Below are 24,599 nucleotides of genomic sequence, written 5' to 3' on the forward strand. Positions count from 1 at the left end.
ATTTCATTTCGTTTGTGTGAATTATTATAAAAAAGACTGTATTATTGGATTTCTGTTTAAGTGGAAATCAAAATTAATTAGGTGCCAAACCTTTTTAGCTACAAGGATAATCTCCACAAGAGGCTTTCGTTCCGCCCAACCAATTCGATTGCAATTAAATTTGGGCCAAATTGAATCGAAGCGGATCGGGAACGTTCGCAACCAAGTGTTCGACAAATAGTCAGCCCCAATTTATTTCCATCGTACATACATAATGAGATACGTTCGCAACGAATACGTATAAAACACGCTTTAATTTCCATGTTGTTGCGTGCTGAGCGCACTTCACACAAAGCGCCCGTGAACGTAAGCAATCACAATTTTTCAATTTGTTTTCGCCTGTATTGAACCTTTTTTGCGTTTTCCCGCTCTTTCAGCTGTCAATAATAGTTTTTTTTTTCATCACGCTGTTTTGGAGACAAAAGAAAAACGCTACACAGCAAAGCGAGGATTGGCATTTTTACAAACACAAATTGCTTTCAATTAATTTTCTCGATTGAAATCATTATTCAACGAGGTTGATTAGGTAAATATTCTTTTGTGATTGTGTTTGTAAGCTATTCCAGATATTTTTGTCATTTTCCCGGTTTTTAACTGCCAATAATTACTAGTGTTATTTTTCATTTTACTGACTAAAAATTGTTTCTCTATGTAGGATAGTGTATTTTGGACAAAAAACGAGGGAGATTGTTATTTTTTCAGGCGAAATTGGTTTTTAATTGCCTCAACTGAAAATGTTAAATGTGCGTGTTTTTTTTGTGATATCATGTCATATATACCGAGAGCCAATTTAAAATTAATAACTACATAATGTAGTAGCAATCCCGATGAAATTGACACTGTGATATTTATTTTAAAAAAAGAGAAATATTGGATAACGTTTGAAATAGTGTTACTATTTTTTTTCATCTATATATATAAAAATGAAACCCGTTTTCCGTTGTCACGACATAACATGAAAACGGCTTGACCGATTTGGCTGATTTTTCTTTTGTAGTTTTCTAATACTCTGTACAAGGTTTTTACGGAAAAAAATATAAAGAAAATCTCTACGCTAAGGCGGTACGAAGTTCGCCGGGTCAGCTAGTTCTAAATAATTATATATAGTCCAAAGTACAGTAATACCTACTATCGTGAGTCGAATCACGAAAAGACGTAACTGATTTTTATCAATTTTACAGTAGCGACATTTAAAGATAATTTTAAGTATGGAAAATGTGCATTTCGACCCTCTTTAACTGTCAATACAGCCAGTATTTGTTTTACCAAAGAATTCAGTACGATCTATGTGAGGTTATAAAATGAATGTTTTAAATAACATGGTGTGTTTAACTCAATATCGCCAATTTGTTAGTTACGCCTTTTCGCGATTCGACTCACGTTATATTAAGTTATTATTTGTTGGACAAACTTACAATTCGCTCCCTCTTCGTGCTCATGGGTGTGATCGATGGAGCTGCTTCGCCGACATCTGTAGAGAAAAAAACTTGCTGTAAATAAATACTATTTCATTCCTAAAGCAGTGCATAAATTACAAACATCTAAAGCATCACAACGTAAATAATCTTGCAAACATATTTTACCGTAACAAAATTTATGCCCTCTTACGAAAAAATACAATGCACGAGACGCACCCTTCACCGGAATAGAACTACGAGCACTCGAAGTGTGTGCTTTACATACATCAAGGCTTTATAAAGACGTAGAATTTTGTATTATTCTACATAGAAGCAACACAGGTTCAATTCACACGGCCGACAAAGTACCGGCAAGTGCCCTTCCCGACTACAATACATTCTCGCGGCAGACAATGCCCGGCCTCACACACTCCACTCCTCAATCTACGTGCGATACTCAAATTATGCCACAAACTTGCCCCGATACTAACACCTATTCCCATAGCAATAGAGCTCAGACCTCGCTTACTTAGACACAGCACCTCATTTTAGATCTTTCGCAACGCTTTTGTCAATAAAAAGGTTTTATTTAAGAAAATGTAGATGCACTTTGAGTTCCTTTCAAGCACTATTGTGTGTGTCAAGTTAACTAATGGAAACATTGTTTAAAATTCACTATCCTTTCTAAGGTTCTTTCGGGTTTTGGTTTTTCGGCGCGTTTTCAGGCGCGTATACACTTATGTTTATTATATTACATTTAAACGAAATTCTCGGGTAGCGTCAGCCTCGCTGCTAAGGAATATTCGATTTATTGAAGCGCGTGATGTAGCGCACAAGTAGGTAAGCTTTTTGTCAAAGTAGGTACGTTGAATGCTTATCTGAAATAGCACGCGTGTATACTTTAGTAAAGAATAAGTACGTAGGACTGTATATTATCACCGATCTATGTTATATTCACAAAGGTTTGGACTACAATTAGTTAAACATCTTTTTAGAGAAAGAGAATAAAAGTAAGTGGGTTTAAAAATAAGTAAACTTAACGTATTTACAGACTACGACATTATCCTTAATTAATTAAAAGCGTAGGAGGTTCTTAGCGATCAACAACCTACTTAGTCTAGAAAACATATTAAGGCTGAGTTGCACCACCTAACTTTAACCGTAACTATAACGATAATCAGCGTATTTTGTATGGAGTTTGACAGATTTTTGACGTTTGTTAAAGTCAAAGTAAGATGGTGCAACCCAGCCACTTATTTGTTTTATTACACACCATTAGCAATACCGTAGACAGAGTGGAATACAATTAGCCCCGCTATGAGAGCTGCAAGGAAATCTAATTTCTGCCACATCTTCAGCTAAGTGCAATCCGTTCGACTGAGTAACACGCTCAATCAGCGGCGGCAAACATATGTGTTCCTTAATAAACAACACCTAAGGCAATCTGCTGATATCGGCAAACAGATGTTTATTGACGATATCTTAGCCTTACTGAATGTGAGCTACCTAAACATAGTATTCTGTGAGGTAAAAGCTGCTAAGCAGTACCTACTACTTAATTTAGTAACAAAAGAGGAGAATACCTAAAGATAAATTGAATCACGATTGCTCATTAAATATATAGTTTATTGACATTATTTAAAGAGTCAGAGAGTCTTGAGTTCGATTCCCGGACGGGACACACAAAATGAAAAATAGGTAACTGTGTTTGAATAACAATTTGCAAATGAAGCTGTCGATTTTACAATAATGATGGGAGCGACTATCCTTGTTATAGCCACATAGATACTCATAGAAACGTGTAAACTACACGGTAACAAAACATTAATAAATTAAATTCTGTAATCATTTCAAAATTGTTTATTGCATTAACTACTGGCTTCCTGCTAAAATATAAATCTCCATCTGCCTGACGCCGGCTCATATGCATAGAATAATTGGATTGAAAACTATGGAAACGGAAAATTGATTTTTGCAAAGTAACCTTTGTTGTGAGCTAAAATATTGTTTTTCTGAAAAGCCCTAGGCTTTTGATGTCACGGAATAGACACATGTTAATTTGAAAATAGGTCAGATGTCGGGAACAATGCGCAATTTCCCAATTTTCTATAGTCACTTATTTTAAAATGGGTTAGCGAATAGATACATAGGAAAATATAGTAAGTAAGTAACTGTTTATCGTACGGACTAATTTCAAAATTAATTATAATTTTATGAACTGCTAAAAATGTCAAGTACCCATATGCTAAACTTAACAAAACATGGTATTCTTTATATTAATGGATAATCAGTTACCTACAACTGCAACGTTTTGAAATTAGAAATAACACATAATACCTATATTTTATCAACATTAAAACCTGTAAGATAGGCGTAAAGTGTATAAAATATTCGTTTGTGGCATTCTAGCTGGAAGCGAGACTATGTATAAAAATAAAAATAAAATTTTCAATTTTATCGCAACATTCTTCTACGCTTCATCAGTTTGAATTATTAGTCACAGCTAAATTGGCCTTAAACTATTCAATATTTCACACATCTATTTGTCAGGCGTTAAAAATGACACCATACATTATGCACAGTATTAAAAATATAGCTAAAATTTCACAGTCGGTGCCTCTAAGTCTGGGCGCGTCACGTATCGACAGGGTGATTGATGCGGCGGGCCGGAATATCCAACGGCAGCCACAATTTGACGAAAAATTACGCCATTCGATTGGAAACAGTTCCGTGGAATAAAATACGAGACCGGTAGCGATGGAAGCTGTACGATTGGTTTAGCCGAGCTATTTGGGCTTTGAAATGTATGAAGCTCTTATTTTTAAAATTGGAGCGTTAAAATATTGAAAAGGCTGGTGAAATGACGACCTTTTTAATAAAAGGATTTGAATGTAATTGGGATTAAATGATTCACGCAAATATATTCGCGTTTGGTTCTACCTACGAGTACGTGCCTCATTACACAGATATTGTGTTACGCAGTCACAGTTTAACCTTTAAAATCTTATTTAGTCTTACGATAGGTATTTCTTGAGTATAGAGTAGCATACGAGTAAGTAACAATACAATAAAGAACGATAGATTTAAAATAGATTACCTTTATTTATGTTAGTAAGGTAGAAAAATTGCGATAGAGCCACTTAGCAAGCTCTACATAAACTATTTTTTATTACAAAATACATATTAGATAGATACTAACTTTGCCTTGACATGTTCTCTCTCTGTATCTCTTATTTACTTTATTTCATTACCGGATATCGTACTACATTTTTGGAAAAAAAAAGAACCTATTACGGCAGGCAGTACCACGTAGGTACTAGAGACATTTGCCTCCATCTCCATCTGCCTGACGCCGGCTCATATGCATAGAATAATTGGATTGAAAACTATGGAAACGGAAAATTGATTTTTGCAAAGTAACCTTTGTTGTGAGCTAAAATATTGTTTTTCTGAAAAGCCCTAGGCTTTTGATGTCACGGAATAGACACATGTTAATTTGAAAATAGGTCAGATGTCGGGAACAATGCGCAATTTCCCAATTTTCTATAGTCACTTATTTTAAAATGGGTTAGCGAATAGATACATAGGAAAATATAGTAAGTAAGTAACTGTTTATCGTACGGACTAATTTCAAAATTAATTATAATTTTATGAACTGCTAAAAATGTCAAGTACCCATATGCTAAACTTAACAAAACATGGTATTCTTTATATTAATGGATAATCAGTTACCTACAACTGCAACGTTTTGAAATTAGAAATAACACATAATACCTATATTTTATCAACATTAAAACCTGTAAGATAGGCGTAAAGTGTATAAAATATTCGTTTGTGGCATTCTAGCTGGAAGCGAGACTATGTATAAAAATAAAAATAAAATTTTCAATTTTATCGCAACATTCTTCTACGCTTCATCAGTTTGAATTATTAGTCACAGCTAAATTGGCCTTAAACTATTCAATATTTCACACATCTATTTGTCAGGCGTTAAAAATGACACCATACATTATGCACAGTATTAAAAATATAGCTAAAATTTCACAGTCGGTGCCTCTAAGTCTGGGCGCGTCACGTATCGACAGGGTGATTGATGCGGCGGGCCGGAATATCCAACGGCAGCCACAATTTGACGAAAAATTACGCCATTCGATTGGAAACAGTTCCGTGGAATAAAATACGAGACCGGTAGCGATGGAAGCTGTACGATTGGTTTAGCCGAGCTATTTGGGCTTTGAAATGTATGAAGCTCTTATTTTTAAAATTGGAGCGTTAAAATATTGAAAAGGCTGGTGAAATGACGACCTTTTTAATAAAAGGATTTGAATGTAATTGGGATTAAATGATTCACGCAAATACAGTGTGAGTCACGTTAAAGTGTACATATGAAAATAGATGAAACTAGACCTATTTTTATCGACAAAAAAGAGGTCAAAAATTTTTTGAGATTTTTTTTTAATTTTTTATAGAATTTTTGTTCTTCCAATTACTTATTGTAAAGAAAACTTTATAACTTTTAAACTAAGCGGTATATCCCGATAAAATAAAAACAGTATTAATTCTAAATAACAGGCAATACTAAAAAATACATAAAATACACAAAAAAGGCCAACAAATAATAAAAAATGATAATTTTTGAAAAAAATCTGCTTAAAAATTCGTGTTTTTTTGGTTATTTGATAAATTTCTCCAAAAAATGCCCCTATAACTGGTGGTTTTTATTACTTTGTATTATTTTCTATCGTATTACCTTCGTAAAACCAAAAATCGCATGTCTCTATCCCTATCACAACGTTTGCAATGATCGTTTGAACTAAGCCTCTCCGAGCGCGCCATTCAACGCTTCGTTAACAACAAAACTGAAAATGGCTTTAGATTTGTAATTTTGATAAAGACAAGTTAGATTTCAAATAAAAACAAAAGATTTCGAAGTAAAATAAACGTTTTAGTGAAAATTAAAATTGTCTCTACCTGTAGCGGAGAATAATGTTGTGGCAGGCCTTTGTTCAAACGATCATAGCAAATGTTGTGATAGGGATAGAGACATGCGATTTTTGGTTTTACAAAGGTAATACAATAGAGAATAATACAAAGTAAAAACAACCACCAGTTATAGGGGCAGTTTTTGGAGAAATTTATCAAATAACCAAAAAAACACGAATTTTTACGTAGATTTTTTTCAAAAAGTATAATTTTTTATTATTTTTTGGCCTTTTTTGTGTATTTTATGTATTTTTTTAGTATTGCCTGTTATTTAGCATTATTACGGTTTTTATTTTATTAGGATATACCACTTAGTTTAAAAGTTATTACGTTTTCTTTACAATAAGTAATTGGAAGAAAAAAAAATCTATAAAAAATTAAAAAAAAATCTCAAAAATTTTTTGACCTCTTTTTTGTCGATAAAAACAGGTCTAGTTTTATCTATTTTCATATGTACACTTTAACGTGACTCACACTGTATATTCGCGTTTGGTTCTACCTACGAGTACGTGCCTCATTACACAGATATTGTGTTACGCAGTCACAGTTTAACCTTTAAAATCTTATTTAGTCTTACGATAGGTATTTCTTGAGTATAGAGTAGCATACGAGTAAGTAACAATACAATAAAGAACGATAGATTTAAAATAGATTACCTTTATTTATGTTAGTAAGGTAGAAAAATTGCGATAGAGCCACTTAGCAAGCTCTACATAAACTATTTTTTATTACAAAATACATATTAGATAGATACTAACTTTGCCTTGACATGTTCTCTCTCTGTATCTCTTATTTACTTTATTTCATTACCGGATATCGTACTACATTTTTGGAAAAAAAAAGAACCTATTACGGCAGGCAGTACCACGTAGGTACTAGAGACATTTGCCTACATCAACGACTGCAACATGGTTCAACTGAAAGCAAAATAGTATAACAAAGAAGAAAAGTTGGCCAAGATTCTCTCACCAAATTCTTTGAATATTAAAATTCATTTATCATATCTCTTGTCGTGTCCTAGCGCGACACTTCAACGATACATCGACAGATTTTGATTGATGGCGTTGGAGATGGCGCTGGGATCCGTAGATTATTACTAATACAAATTAAACGCGCTTACTTATACATAAACACATCCCCTAATCCAATATAGGTACTGCAATTACGCAACTAAATCGATTTTCCATTTAGAAACCTCAGCTTTAAATATTAATAACCAAACAAATAACTTCTCAACGATAATAAGTTCAAACAAAGCTTTGATGTCAGTAAAATTTGTTTTCTTACGCAATGAATAAAATAGATTAATAGAAGACCTAAAAGCATATTTTTAAGTAAATAGCAAAATTGGTATTGTAAAAAATCTAGCTTCTGGAGAAGACTTTCTCATTATAATGTACTACTTTATCCCACATTAACTTGTAAATACACTCGACATCAAATAAATCGCACCTCCCGCGACAAGCATTTTCAAACGTATGCATCCCCACTTCCCACCAATATTGGCACCATTTAAAAGCCTAGTTCTAACCTTCATTTCATTAAAGGAAAGGTTTTTACCCCAAAAATGTGTCTTTAGAAGGATCCAGAGTCACTTCTTCAAAAAATAGGTAGTTACGCTTGAGCCAACTTTTATGGCTATAAAACTGTTAAGTTGGGATTAATCGCTATCCATCTGTTAAAGAGGACACGTGAGATCATTATTTGGTTTTATAACCATAAAAATTGGTCTAATTGATCCCATAGGTGGGCCCAAAGTGAGGTATTTTTTCAAGTCACATTTATGGTATATGTTAATCATTTATTAAGAAATTAAATGTGTTTTTCTTTAAGAATATTTATTGAGCTTTCAAATAACACCAATATTGTTGGGGTACCATGATTGTGTCAGAAGAAAATCGTTAAAGTTCGCGTCGCGGAAGGTGCGGTTTATTTGATGTTGAGTATATTTATATGTAGTACATACCTATATAATTTGCAATTTGAACTTTCTAATTTTATCGACTCACAAAACACCACAACGAGTAGGCCACTTATCGCATTGTTGGTTTAATATTTTAATAAATCTTTATTTTACTCACACAAAAATCGAAAAGAATATACGTAAGTTTTGTAAGTCAATATGTTACAAAGGATATCAACTTCTGTACGATAATGTGTGATGATGGATGACGTTCTGCGAGAGCTACCACGCCCTGATCCTCATACATATTTATTTATTAGCACCTGTGACCGAGTTTGCCAATATCGGCATAAGTGATTCTGAATTCTGAGTACCGAATCAATTAACAGTTAACTATTGTGTATGTTTTTCCTATGTAACCAATCGATGACAATAGGTTACTAACTAAACATTAGGTATATTCTGATGACAAATCGTTATAATTTGTATTACTCATTTTCGTGTCTGATAATCTGTGTTGAGTTTATTATTATGCCATCCATCTATTAATTTTAAACGCATTAATTGATAATAATTTAAAACATCCCTCACATCAACGGAAAATCGGTTATAGCGCATATTAAAAGTACATAATTACATAATTTTAAAGCAGTTTAATGTAATCACTCTCATTTTGGAAATGTGTAATGTCAATTGCGTTGCTCATTATTTCACAATTTATTTTTAACTAGTGGCCGCCCGCGACTTCGTACGCGTGGATCCCGTTTTACCCCCTTAGGGGTTGAATTTTGCAAAATCCCATCATAGTGAGCACCTACGTTCTAAAAGGAACCCCCATGCAAAATTTGAGACTAGTAGCACTTCTAGTTTCTGAGATTTCGTGATGAGTGAAGTGAGTGAGTCAGCCAGTCAAACAGTCAGTGATCTTTCGCTTTTATACTTATTAAAAGTATTAAGTATTGATTTTTTAAATAAATAAATAAAGTTTTGCAATCGAAAAACCTTCCCAGTGAGCTGTAGGTCTACCTACACAGACAAATTTATCACAGACCACCAAATGGACTCTCATATTTATTCAGCGACGCAGCTGTGGTCTACGAATACGATGGATACACCGTTCGTGTTCGCGTAAATTACTGCCCCTGCCTATTTGCGTTATGTATTGTCTGTCTATTGTAGATAGTAGGCAGTGAAAAAATAATCAAATGGTATTTCAGTCTTCTCTAAACCAACATTGAATGAACCACTTCGAAAATCAGACGCGTGTTTAATGTATAAGAGTAGGCGCACACCGTTGATGTTTCGTCGGCCGATAGTTTAGTCGGGCAGTTGATCAGTATGGGCAAGTATGGGAGTGCGCACACTACGCCGATTCGATTTGGCCGACTAAATAGTTGAATGCGATTCCCAACTGCCTTCCAACTAAAGTATCGTCCAACTATCGGTCGATAGCTTGATCAGTACGACGGTCCACTACGCGCGCGCACACTGGCCGATTTTTCGTACTTATTTTCTTTGTTGTATCAAACTGAATTTCATGCAGGTGAAGCCGCAGGCATGAGTTAGTTAAATTATAATATTTCTGGGAAACATTCCACGCGACTGATCTTTTCAAAAGCTTTCTATCGAATGAAGCAATCGGCCCGATTTTAAATCGACGGTCTGCGCACCCACGCCCGATTCAACTGTTCAGTTGAATCAGTGTGCGCACTGAGAGCCCAACCCGACTAAACTATCGGCGAAAGAAAAATCAACGGTGTGCGCCTACTCTTAGGCCCTTGAAATTTTATACATCGTAGGTAGTTATGGGCTTTATTAAAATGAATTGCCGATAAATTTAGGACAGTTGAAATTAGTTCATGAAAATCTGGTTGAAAACAGCGATTTAGGTCAAACAAAATCTGTTAGATTTCAGATACTCATTTGTCGATTTAAAGAAATTATAAAGCTCCAGTTAACACAAAGTATACCTATTTTTCAATTTCTGTAAAATACCCTGTTTACGAAATAAATATTTTAACTGACTTATGTGTCGTAATGCGAGCGGCGCAGGACCGGTCTTTGTGGAAATCCTTGGGGGAGGCCTTTGTCCAGCAGTGGACGTCTTTCGGCTGAAATGAACGAACGATCGAATGTGTCGTAATTAACTACCAATGACCAAAAGGATCGTGTTCGTAAAACGCTCTATAAATGTGCCCGTAGGCAGGATTCGATATTGCAACAGCAGCTGGTTTTGTAGTCGGGTACGAGAGTCGCAAACCACCGGACGCCAATCGTTGTCGCTAAAACATAAACATTGTAGGTTAAGCTCTGTACGCTATGGTAACATGTCGCTAAAACTGTACCATTGGATTCCCAAATCTGTACGCTATAACATCATTTCTAACCTCTATATTACCACCACTTGCCAACCGAACACATCGGCAGCCAAACAGTATCAATAGCCATTAATCTTTCAACTGCAGCAGGGAACCACACGCGGCGAACGCGTATTTTAACTATGTTTACCCTACATAAAATCCAGTCCAAACCGGAGCTCCAAAATGCATCGCCCTTTCCTGAATATTGATGGTTTAGAATGTTATAACCTACCGCCAAACGATTCCATATTACAATCGTTCAAATATGAAGCAAGCCTCAGTTAAATCCTCTATTCCCATATAAGCTCAAAGTCAATACAAAGTATTTTATTAAATTAATTCGAAATAAATTGTGCATTGTGTTTAATATTTTCTAAAATAATTCTCGTGTGAAGTATATTATTATATGTAAGACAGAAATTGAATGACGAGATTAAGTACATAATATACAAAACACAACACTATAACATAGTAAAGAACAACACTTCAAACAGCTTACCAAAAAGCATATTGTTTCAAAACTGCACTGTAATTAGAAAAGTCTGAACGTTTTCTATTTACTCATACCTATCCATAGAGTCACCCCTCTCTCAGATCTAACTTCAAAAGCTACCCTACTTAGGAAACTAAATACTCGTGGAACTGTTTGACCATGTTAATGGTTTCGGGACGTGGACGCCATTAAAAATACAGTTTTTCAATTCCTCTTAATTGGATTTACCTAACCGGCTTTGGCGATAGATCCGACTGATACGACCTGTGACGGTACTCTATAAAAGGATTTCAATATCGAGTCTATCCATCTCTTTCTTTTATCGGCTTTCCATGCTGAGTAAACGAGATAAATGCCCACACATTCAGTTAAGCCGTTTGTTGAGTTGAGGTCCTAATTCCCGGAATTCTATTGGACCAACAGATATCAATTAAATGCGATACAGATCAATTAACTGGGAATTTTGTAGATGTAGACGGTACCAGAAGCAGCATTGTATATCGACAGCCTATCAGACTGTATATTTTCGTGGCAAAGTCGCTCTTATTACAATTAAATAAGGTCCTATAGTATTTAGCTTGAATTGTGATCGTCTGTACCTGGCCTGCATATCATTCGAAAGGACAATTTTAATATGATTAATGACCTTATGGAAAGAAAAATACTACCGAAATGACCGTCATCAAAATATACTTATCCTACAAAAAGTATTGTATCCTCTTACAAAAACGTGACGTTACGTATGAGCCCTAGAGTGTAAGGTATAATAAATTATATGATGCCCCTTGTTAGGTTAATGTCAGTCATGTCATATAATTTGTCTACTTGGGTTACCTAAAATATAACGCCTACGTTACGGTCATGAAAATAAATTAAAACGTTACATAATAAGGCTGAGTTGCACCATCTTACTTTAACTTTGACAAACGTCACAAATCTGTCAAACTCCATACAAAAAGCACCGGTTATTGTTACGGTTAAAATAAAGTGGTGCAACTCAGCCTAAGTCTTCTTTCCTTCTCAAAATGAACAATGTCAAACTCAATCGTTTTTGTATTTTATAATACTAAAGTACCTACAGTGACAGAGTAGTATAAAGGACGTAAGTATATATTATAATTTATATTTATATATGTATATATATGTATATTAATATATTTTGTGTATTATTTGTATGTATTATTTTGGTTTAAATTGTATGCCTTTTATTATAATTTATTTCTTTAGTGTCGACACCGCCTTCCCCTTCATATTTGTTTCAAGTAACTGTCCTCACCATAGGTTGTCTGGAAGAGATCGCTTCATAGCGATAAGACCGCCTAATTGTACCTTGTGTGTTCCTTTTCTTCTGTTATGTTATTTGCTTGGTGTGCAATAAAGTGTATTTATTATTATTATTATTATTATTAAAGGACTGAACAAACCACCTCCATAATTTTATGTGACAGGTTACAAATGGTGTTGTAGGTATACAATACACGTTGTTACTTTATGCATTGGATTGGATTTCTAAACTGTGGTAAATGATGCTGGTGTTGAATTTAGATAATATTGGTATATTATTACTATTTATTTGCTACTGTACTTCAATACTGTTTTTTTACCCAAATAAATAAATAAAATAAAATAAAATTGATTCGCCTCGTAGCAGACACTACAACGTTCGTAGTACATTTGTAGCCTCGTAGTCAACTAGTGTCGTAGCTTTAAAGATCACCTAAATTGACTACGACAGATATTTTGCTGTAGCCTACGAGACCCAGATTGTAGGCTTAGGGCCCAAAGCACAACGGCTACATGGTAATTTTTACGTTATTGAGTGTCTGTTGAAAAGATTAGTAGCACTAAAACAACATTTCTATTTAATTCGGACGTAGGTTTTTTTTTAGTATTTTCTAAAATTGTGAATTTAAAATAGTGCTGATAAAACAGTGATGTCACATCACAGTTACTAATGAATTAGCATTGTTTTCACAAAACTGATAGGTACGTGATAAGGCTTTACAGTCGCCAGCTCATCATTATTCATTTTTGTTGCAAAGCTCACTTACTACAACTATACAAGACGCAACACTGTCCAGCTAAATATGATATTGTTGCACCCCCCACGCAAGAATTCAACCGTGTCATGTATACACGCTGACGCATCGAACTGGCGAGTACGGAAGCTCGATAAGGCACTGGACGTCGACACGTATAAACTACCCGCTGTAAATCATTATCTCCGCGTGTCTAAACTGTTGACTGTGTAGCTTGTGGATACGATACTTCCTGCGTGTTAATCCTTATCTAGCTAGATAAAGTAGCTACTTTTATTAAATAGTCAACTAGACTTTAGGTTACTATTAGAAAACGCTTAAACCGGTCATCAAAATCTCTGGCATACTTGTGTGGGTGCAACGTGACGAGGGTGGCACGACAACCAAACGTGTATCTATGTTTCACCACAAAACACGCGAAAAATCACGCCACAGTCCAGTGACCTCGTAACGCACCCATGTCAGAGGTATGCCAAAAGATTTAGAGTCGAGGTATATGGCAAATCAAATACCGAGTTACTGAATCAAATTGAAAACTGGGGAATAAATAACTAACTACAGAATTGATCTCAAAACAAATCACGACCATCTTACAGCTTTTGTTCCATAAAATAAATACAATCATTTCTACTCTAAACAAAAGTAAAAACGACCGCATTAGCCTCGGCAAACGAGTTTGTTCTATTTAGCTGCTATCGCGCTCTGGTATAGCGAAACCATTAAACCGTGACAAAAACAGAACATCGCCTCGCGGGCATTTATCTTCCACGGGAGTTATAAAGGGCATAAATAAAGCAAAACCTATAAGGCTTTAAAGCAACAATGAAAAATACGAACCGCTTTACGTGGGTCGTGGGGGCGTCGGGGGGCTCCGGCAAGCACGAACAATGCGGCCCCGGCGAAAGCAGCGCTGCAAATAAAAAAACACATGAACAACGCTCCAATTATTGACGTGGGCACGAGAGAGAACCTCCAGTTACACGCGTGTGGTTTTGGGAAGAGTTAAATTAAAGATAACAGGTACAAAGTGGATACAACAGTAGCGATTTTCGAATGAAGGTTGTATCGCCGCGTTATGACGTATGCACATCATGATATGCGTTATGTCAAAATCGCAATTTTGCCAAACACAACGCGCCGATACAAACAGACGCTCATTACAAAACTTTCAATATTAATTATTTATATTCAAGGTTTTAAAAAACATACACCACCCTTCACCTGTAAGAAGAATACAGAATAATAATTCATTAGCCAGAAATAACAATTCTTTGGAAGTTTAGGTATATTATACAATACTTTTCTGAAGGCTAAGTTGTTCTGATGATAACTAATAATACTTTAAAGTTTCATCAAAATCAGTTCAGTGGTTTTTGAGTGAAAGAGTAACAAACATCGATACATCCATCCATACAAACTTTCGCATTTATTATATTCGAAGGATATAGCTTCTCAGTTTTCGTGTCATTTTATCGAGCATTCCGTAATGAAACATCGCGTTTATTTCTTTAAAGGTATACTTAAACATACAACCCCTTCATCCCTTTAAAAACCTTTCATCCCCTGGTTCACCCCTCTTCGAGAATTTAGCGACAAAAGACAGTCCATATCCTTCGGCAAGATTCAATTTATCCCTATTCTAAAAATTTATCAAATTGGCCCCATTATTTAAGGTGAAGAAAAGAAAAAGAGTTAACATGACACATATTATTATGTGAATACAACAATATCTAGGTACCTATATTTTATTATCAACAAATATCCTAAGTAAATTAAACCAAAAGTTTTCCAACTTCCAGTTTGCCATGTTTTCACAGTCCCATGCTTTCACAGTTTGATTACAACAGTATGGAAAAATGTAATGAAATATAAATAAAATGCAACCTAATACACGGCATCCCAGTAAAGGGGTAACTTACGAAATAAAAAACCTTCCTGCCATATCAAAAGAAAATATCAACACGGTACATTCAATGCGTCGCTGTTTTATATAAAAAAATCTCTTCAAAGGAGTAAGGACTCCATAATAAATCCAACAAGTCGGGACACGGCTCGGAGCAATTAGTATGCATGTAAATACTGAATAGACAACCAGGATAAAGCTTGCAATAATGGATTCGCTGCGAGAAGTATAATGTTGTCTTTGGCATAATTCCACTATGCTAAATCAGTACAATGCTTACAGCCTGAAAGTTTAGTCTTAGAACGTTTGGGTAACGTTTTGACATAGGCATTAAAGTTGTAAGAGTTTCTGACCGTGACTATTGAAAAAAATTACCAATAAAATTATCATCTCTCGTTTTAATGAAGAACAAGTCTAGCCATTTAAGTAAAAGTGTAGGTAATTTGTATTTTCACGATCCACAATTATCAAAATTACTAAATCTCATATTGAAATCCTTTCAATAATTTGTAACATCCTTTAAGCAAGGCTCCCAGTTTAACAAGCAAATTCATAAAGAAACTGAAAACATTTTGAAAGCATTAATATTTATTACAGTATCAACCTGAAAACATACCGAACCTCATTTGAACCTCGTTGCGAGTCACGCCAACGTCACCTACTTAAGAGCAAATATGTAATCTCAAGCTCATAATTCTTAACAGAATTGCCGAGCGATTTCAGACTCAACGATCTGACAAAGTATTTATAAAACAAATTGTATTACAAGTACATGATGTGTTACGCGCGAGTAGGGACGAGAGGCGCAAAAAACGAATCCATTGGAAATCGGGTGGTGGGAGAGAGGGGGGTGGGCAGGCGTTACGTATTTCCGCCGGATATACACTCTACTTGGGCTCCGCTGCCCACCGAATATATTTTGTTCGTTTTAAAGGTGCTCTACTTCAAATAAAAATGCGATATTTATGTATGTTACATCGCATACTCGTACAGTAAACGTAACACCGCTTTTGCTATGTAGCTGGCTATAAATATGTTATTTTTATATTCCAACAAACAATGAATTGCGATTATCAAGCGAGATTTGCTTGAAAATCGTAATTCATTGTTAAAAATCACTCAGTAGAGCTTCAATAGCTCAATGATTGTAACAAAAAAGCTTTTCACACTTCTTCAGATGTAACCTACCTACTTCAAGTCAGCAAAAAGTTTTTCTATTTACATGCACATCGTAACGTTGGCGACAATTTCGTAGCGCTAAAATGATTTTCCCCTTAAGCATTGGAGCGTTGGGCGTTAATTGAATGCAGACAGCTTTATCGACACCATTATGCAGCTAAAAAGCAGCCTTGAATGTACGCGCGGGGACAGTGTCGTAACAAGGGATGTGTGATTTATAGATAAAGAATTTTCAAATTACTTATACCTATACGAGAAAAAAATCTTAGTTTTACTGTTTAATGTTAAAGTAAGTATTTTGTTCAACGTTTTCGACATTAAAACATTTTACAGCTCAATTTTACACTAAAAATACTGAAATTGAGAAAATTGACGATATTACTCGGGTGAAGCTCGCTTCCATCTTTGGCCTGATCGTCACTTACCATCAGGTGAGATACAGGCCAAGAGCTTCCGCGTTGTAGATAAAAAAAATACGTTTTATAAAAGGTTTTCACAACGGTACTCTTGAGTTTTTTAAATGTTACTAGGTGTAACCATAAGATTTAATAAGTTACGAGTATGTATCATTTTTTTTAATAACTACCCTGTGAAAGGTTCAAATCTGCTCACATATCAAAACTCAACGAATAATTGATATACGAATATCCCTCTTTCTCGTCAGCATCAACAAATATTACTGCCCCCCATGGAGATCTATCGACACCATTATGCAGTCAAAAAGCAGCTATCGTGTCGCTTAAACAATGCGCCCTAGACGAGGGGCTTTCACGACTTGCAGTACAAAGCGCCTACAATATACCAGTTGAAATGGAAAGAACTTCAAAAGCATTGCTACTTTGGCACGAGCATATTCGAGAAAAATGATATGATACAACGAAAACTAAGTATTGACTGAATGGTAAATCTTGTATCTTTTTTTTTACAATTAAAAATGTACTTATATTCCTAATAACCAATGTAAGCCTCAACCAAGTTTATACTACAAGCTATTCTAAAAAGCTTAGTGAATTCTGATTCAAAATGTTTTAAACAACATTTAAAATAATTATCGGATGGATAGATAAAAGTGTACGCGAGCGGAAAACAAACTTTGTACAAATTGTAATCTCCCACGCCGCACTCGAAACATTATTTCATAAAGCGAAATATCTCTTTAGTTCATGACTAAGTTTTATGGTAAAGCCTAAAACAAAGCTCCTGAAGAATAGTTATTACTCCGCGGAGTACTTGCATGAAAGGTTTAAAACAAAAAACAAAAAAAAATCAATATTTTTACTTGTGGAGGATTAAAGCTTCCATTAGCTTTAATCCTCATTGCTTTGTTAAGGGCTTAAGCACATTTATTTAATTTCACATACAAATTGTTTTATTGCATTGAGTGATTGAAGTCAATTGATCCTCTTCAACTGAGATCATATTCATTCGATCCATTGAAATAAAATCAAATACCAGCCCAATTGCAAAGTTATGTTCTGGGAACTTTACAATTTGATTTACAAGTGCGCTCAATTCAAAATGTATTCACAAGAATATTTCGTGTTGACATCATCAAAAGATGTCTGAAGGTAATAAGTCAAATGAAATGATCTGAACAATCCCTTAATCCCATATTCATCTATAGACCCTGCTTAATATTCTCAATTTCATCAACAAAGCTGCCAGTAATGTGTTGCGAATGGTACTGGTTGATAAGGAAAAACGGGTAAATAAGGAATCCTGAGAGGGAATCGGGTCCGGAAAGGGTCAGGTGGGGAGGGGGCTTCCTCCGGATACACTGACGGGCAGTGTGTTCTGTGTGTGAGGCATACTTTTATGGAACACCGAAATTGTGGGCATTAGAAGCATTTGTCATGCGATGCTCGACTGGACTTGGACATCACATGTCATGTATGTAGGCTTAACAGCGGCTTTATAGCGTCGGTAATTATTTTGCTCGTTTAATACTCACTCGTAATTTATTTCTGTAATCAAAAGGACAGTACTCGTACCACGTTATTACGTTTCAAAAAATATACGAGCACGTCACGTAATTGGAGCCAAGGCCAATTATTTCCGCACTACTAAAAGCAATTCTGGGAACCAGATAATTGTGTTTTCTTTCCCCAAAAATACCCTAAAGTAAACAAAATTCAGAGTAAACACATGCGTAATATACTTCACTAACTCCACTTAAACTCCGGTATAAAATAGCTGGGAACGGCCACATAATTAGAGTTCGATAAGTTTGCGCGCAACAATACTTGAACTTCGCCCATTTCGCAATACAATTGAGCAAGCGTTTACCGTCCGTACGAGTTACGCTCCGGCTGATTTGATAATTACGCTGTTTGTATGGGATTTGATTGTTATTTAATATGAGTTAAATCATAGCACAAATACTCGGCAAAATAAGCTTTTCATCTCTTGTTGCTATTAAATCTAACATGTCTCACCAGCCCTGTATGCTCATCGATGGCGACTACAAAAATGTATACTATAGGTTTTGTTAATAAAAAATCATATTTAATAAAAAGTAGAGACTCCCTCGCGAAGCCTGTGGATACAGAATGATACCTATACGCTTTCTCTTATTTGTCAATAGAACATACCCCCTACAAGCAAAAGCTGCGTATCTCCACACATAATTTGTTTAGGGAAAACCAAACATACACAACAACATTAGGAAATCGAATCGGTGAGCGGTGAAATCTCCCGAGGTAGTGCTCTCAAAACAAGTTTGATTTCTCCGTCTCGCGGTCAAAGGAGCTTACCGGGCTAAAGAAAAAGCTTGTGGGGGGAAAAGGAAAAAATAAAAAATGCACAGCAACACGGAGGTCGGAGTTTTTCCTGTCACCGGCCACAAACAATGCCTCTATTGTAGAGTCGCCCCCCTCGCCCCGCGTCGGTACAGCCGAGGAAACGAGCATCTTTTGTTTTCCCCCCTCTCCGCTAGGAAGCGAGAGCTTTGAACTCGCGGAAAAGGGAAATAAGATCAGCCAGTCTAGTGACCATTAAACGGCTCAGTGGTCTAGAAGTTAAAGAGTTAGAATTTTCAACTGTTCCGAGTTGCTGAAATGGAAATAAAAAGTACCGAAAATATTTAGTACTTACTTGTCTATAAGAACAGATTATTCCCAATTTTAAGCATAGCTGGTCATTAGTTAGGGTATTACATATTTTAGAAGGTACCTTTGTATGCTTTGGGTACTAGATTATGGTACAAAAATAACTCAAACCGCCATGAGCTACAGTTACAGGCAAAAAACACAATAAAAAATAAAGTAACTAGTGACCTACTTATCAATACGCTGCAGCTTTTCACAAATAACCATCATGACCATGTAAAAAATGGATTCAGATTTGTACAATTGCAAACGTAGCGAAAATACAACAACGTAAATAATAAATGTAAAAGCCGCGTCTCGGGTGATCCAATAAAAGCAATGCCATTAACAGATTCGATTTGGAAATGTGTTTACATTCTCGTGTGGTTGTAAAAGATTGCCACTTTATTCTGGGATCATTGACGTAAGCATTGAAAGTGTTCATTAGGAAACAAACTCACTGATTTGAATATATTTTTTTACTTTTTCACTCTTACGCGGTTTTAGAAATATTTTTAGAGAAAAGCAAGTTTCAAGTTTATGTTATGTTTAACTCATTAAATGGAGACTTATTGTTGAATAATTTATATGAATTTAAATTATTATATTTTTTATAAGTTAGTATAAATGTTGTAAAATTATGCTTTTAAATTATTTTTGTTTGAAGGGCTCAGTGATTCTACCATCAGAATTTCCTACATAATAAAATTTTTATTAACTTACTTATGACCTGGCTGTTCCCAGCCGTACTACGCCCACGGTCATCTGTTTACATCGCGCCGACTGGAAAAAAGACATCCGATTGTTCTCGGACGATTATGCACAGTGGTCTGTGGCCCATTGTGCCGAACCCACTCGAAGTAATAGGCTTGAGGATTGTCTTCTTACGGCCACGGTGGCCCACTGGCTTCAATTTGTGTCAGTCAGTATGTTAAAGTAAATTAAATGTTAATGTACTTTTCCAATACAAGAGTTTTAGTAAGACTTGATAGCTAAAATGCAGAAAAACGTATTTAGACATGAAATAAACATCATAACTATGCGGTTGTTGACACCCTATGTATAAAAATGTAGAGCTAAATAACATAATATTATTAATATCATTTGCATATTATTTTTCTACCTTCTATGGTCCAGTTTTGTTTTATTTATTGAGGAAATAGAACAGGAAAAACAATAAAAAATAATCTGCAACATCCACATTTTATTGATATTGCTCCTGCGTAGGGGTTATTGTTAGAAATAATGTCCTCATTTGTACTATCTATTTCCTCTATGACGGTAAGTATATTCTATCTTTTCCAATCATGCAACCTCAAATCTTATCTATAGTCAACATCAAATAAATCGCACCTTCCGCGACGCGAACTTTAAAGATTTTCTTCTGACACAATCATGGTGCGCCAACATTATTAGTGTTATTTGAAAGCCTAATAAATATCCTTAAAGAAAAACACATTTAATTTCTTAATAAATGATTTTTTTTATGTCGGTTTTTAATATTTCACAAGTTTGTAATTTTAGAAAACTACCTACTTTTAGAAGTGAAATGAAACACAACATGTTTAAAGGGATATAATTTTTCCAAGTCTATAGAGAACTTTTTTTTTAATGCTGGCTGGTTATTATTTTTATTTACTTAAAAAATTTGAAATAGAACATTCTTGATTCTTAAAAGCAGTAAGAACGAAGAGCTCATAAATTTTCCCGAATGAGTTACCGGGAAGTGAATTCACAAAAGAGTGATGAGTCGACGGCCGAGCACTGGCCGGTTTGTGAGCCGTAAAGGCCTGCGGGTACTAGGATATATTCTTGGGGCTTTTAGGCACTTGTCCCACTGCCGACGAAAAAGCGACAAACTATCAAATATGGTAGCGAGTAAGTACCTAATTATACAATTAATTGCTTGTATAGCCTTGGGTTTTTATTCATATATTTTGCCAGCGTAAATTATTTTATTTAGAAACCAAAGGCGTTACAATTTTAAAACTTAAAGTAACTTTACTGTATGTATGGCCAGGCCTGTTCATCTCCGCGAGTTCACATCGAAAACAAAACACGCACGATAGCCCACCTACAGGAGGCGATTCGATAAGGCGTCACATACGAGATACGAGCGAGCATTGACACACGCACGGACGCACGCGTACTCTTGTATTAAGGAAAAAAAAAATACTGTGTAAAAAATACTGTGCAGTATTTAACTGCCTAAATAATAATAAAAACACACAATGTACTTTTTTTAAGTTGCCTGAAGACACTGAGAGGTAAATAAGTGGTTATTGTTATTCATGATAATTCATGCAAATTCATGTATTTCTTCCGACATTTTCCGCGATTTGGCACTTCACGTCACACATTAGTTTGCCGAAGTTCGCCGAGCCAGCTATTGTCAATTATTATAGGTGTCAAACAGGATAGGGTCTTTGCGCTGGTTTTCGTCCAACTATCGGAGTTGCCAACTTTGTGATCTTAAAATACCCTTACATAAATGTATCATATTATTTTATGTCGTTCGAGTGCTCATAAAGGCAGTCAACTAAAGTCCATACTGCAACGCACACACAATCCGCACCGTAACGTAAACGCCTTGCCTCGCCGATGACAGTGCGCGAAGGGCAATGACAGCTCGCAAAACACTGACGTATATCAATGTCTCATCGACTTGGCGTAACTTTAAAATAAACGTACTCGGTACATTACGCACACATTTACACGCATTATAAACACATACACGATTTAAGAAAACAACATGGCCGCAATATAGGCAATCAGCTGACAGGTATTTGTATGTGTGTGTGCGTGTAGTTGTCAGTTGATTGCCTATAAATATGTTGTTTTCTTAAATCTTGTATGTAGGTACCTACTCGGCACAAGTCAGGTAGTTAGTGACGTCACATGAAAATGTTGCCAGAATGAGTACTGACCAAACATTATCTATTTTTTTTTATACATCACCAGGGGTAAGTTAGAAAGAGATAAACAGCTGTTTGTCATTAATTTGTCGAATTTTTGTATAGATCTATATTTCCTCTCCACTATTACCTCCATGCCACAAAAGGCGATACGTTGTTGATCCCTTTCCGAGTTGATTTGCCTGCTAATGACCTGAGCTATGCTTTAAAAAAATGACCCTTAGTCATCTAAGATTTAATTTTGTATGAAGAAGTTTAATAAACACTTAAAATTGTGTTTATAATGCTATCAATTAGACATACGTACCAAAAACTTTTCCTGTCAGCACGTTTTTTTTCTAGCGCGATGATTTCTGCAATGTACCGGTGACCGGTGTATGGCCGCGCATTTACGTAATTTTTTGGAACTCACTACTTTTTAAATTACATTTTCATTTAGGTAGAACTGTTGCTTAGGCATTATAGATTGCAACAAAACTAGCGCGGGATGGCTACTGCCTTCTGTGAATACAATACTTTGTATTCAAATTTTACGCATGTGTTTATGGCAGCTCAGTGAAATGGACGAAAACCGAAGTTAGATAGAAAACCAGCACAATGACCCTACTTTCAAAAATTAATATTGCGATTTTATAAATCACTTAAACAACTTTATATTAATTTGCGGTACGAAGTACGCCGGGACAGCTCGTAAAACAAATTCATTATTTACATATTACTAATTTATCAACTTTGTTCATTGTTAGTTCATTAGTTGTTCGTGTTTCGTTTGGGTTAGACCAAGAGCCGAATGCAAAAAATAAATGTTACTTAATTATATTAATCCTACAAAAAACGGACGGACGTGTGCAAGTCTAATAGCCATATACTTGGTTAACTCATTTTAAAAAGTGCACAAAAACGTTCTATGTTCAGACAGACTATATGACGAATCTATAAGGGTTCCGTTTTTGCCATTTGGCTACGGAACCCTAAATACCGTATCAAAATCTGTTGCATAGTTTTAAAGATCTAAGCATACATAGGGACAGACAGACAGGAAAGCGACTTTTTTTTATAATTATTACGTAGTGATGATGGGCATATAGACCAAATAAAGACATTTTGATTTAGGGGGGGACATCGTAAGAGCCATTCACATTTTTATCAGAAAGTTAATAAATTAATATATTTAGGTTTTTGAAATCTAAAACAGCCAGGAAATCAAAGAGGCAAACATGATACCTTTGTGATTTTATAGGAATTTTATTGTAAAACACGGTCATATTAAACTTTTATAAAAAAATCCAGAGGTAAATGTTTTTTTTCGAGAAAATTTTTTTCTAATCGTGTTTTCGAAAATATCATCCCATCACACATACGTTCTGTAATACATAATATTGAAAACAGTGCGAAATATCTTCAATTGCAGTTTTCACATACTAAGGGCCCATAATGAAATTAGTATAATGTTTGTTTATGTAATAAAATTTGGTTTGAAATACCTACTGAATTGAATTTTTATTTCTTACTAGCTTTTTGGCTTCGCCCACGTGAAATAAATTGTCACAGTTATGTGTGTTATAAAATATTTAGGTGCTAGCTCTTACACTATATAACTGGCGGCCGCATGTAGCTGCGCGTTGCCGCGAAGAGCAGTGAATGCAAGTTTGGTGCGCTAGATGGCGACACAGTAGCTTCTTGTAGCAGTCAGCCCTATGGCATCAAGACAGTACCGATCACTGACGTATGTCAACAAAACGGTGCTCGACTCTTAAGACAAGCTAAATTACACCATATTGTTGATGACATTGAGCATACATTTTTTTGAATACCTTCGCGAAGAAAAACTTCTGTACGTAGTACTTATTATTATTCTGTGGTATGGCTAATAAAAGGTTAATTATAGGTTAATATTAGGCATTTTCGAAAGTAACTCTGAAACTGCTTAATCGATAAGAAGCCAAATTTTCCCGGCTGTCTTATTGAGTTTTAGTGACTTAAAATACACAATTAAGATAAAATCAAACATTGTTTTTTTATGAGTCCCAGTGTGGAAAATGTCTGAATACTATAAATAACGAACAAAATAAAAATAGCCTACACAGCACTACTCTCTCAAATCCCCAACGTTAAACATAATTTCAGAATCGAGCAATCCCCGCGAGACTAAAGGAAATCGTGGAATTAATAATTGATACCGTTTAGAAGATCAGAACTTATTGCTTATTTATTTTGGAAAAGGTTTGGTTGGATGGTTGGAGTCTTTTCTTTAATTTTAGACAAAGCTTTTGCTTTCTGTTAGTGGTAAGTATCTAGGTAT

At 35.2% G+C, this 24,599-nt stretch overlaps 1 protein-coding gene across 1 annotated transcript in view; it reads right to left on the reverse strand.

Moving 5' to 3' along the window:
- LOC135080870 (cell adhesion molecule Dscam2-like) overlaps nt 1-24,599 on the reverse strand; it is a 99,364-nt gene that overhangs the window by 48,503 nt on the left and 26,262 nt on the right. Inside the window, exons 3-4 of the mRNA XM_063975598.1 lie at nt 14,052-14,124; nt 1,455-1,510 (exon numbers count right to left, since the gene is read on the reverse strand). Coding sequence (XP_063831668.1) covers nt 1,455-1,510; nt 14,052-14,124 — 129 coding nt within the window. The remainder of the gene's footprint in view (nt 1-1,454; nt 1,511-14,051; nt 14,125-24,599) is intronic.

The sequence above is a fragment of the Ostrinia nubilalis genome, chromosome 18 (genome assembly GCF_963855985.1).
Source record: "Ostrinia nubilalis chromosome 18, ilOstNubi1.1, whole genome shotgun sequence".
NCBI lineage: Eukaryota > Metazoa > Arthropoda > Insecta > Lepidoptera > Crambidae > Ostrinia > Ostrinia nubilalis.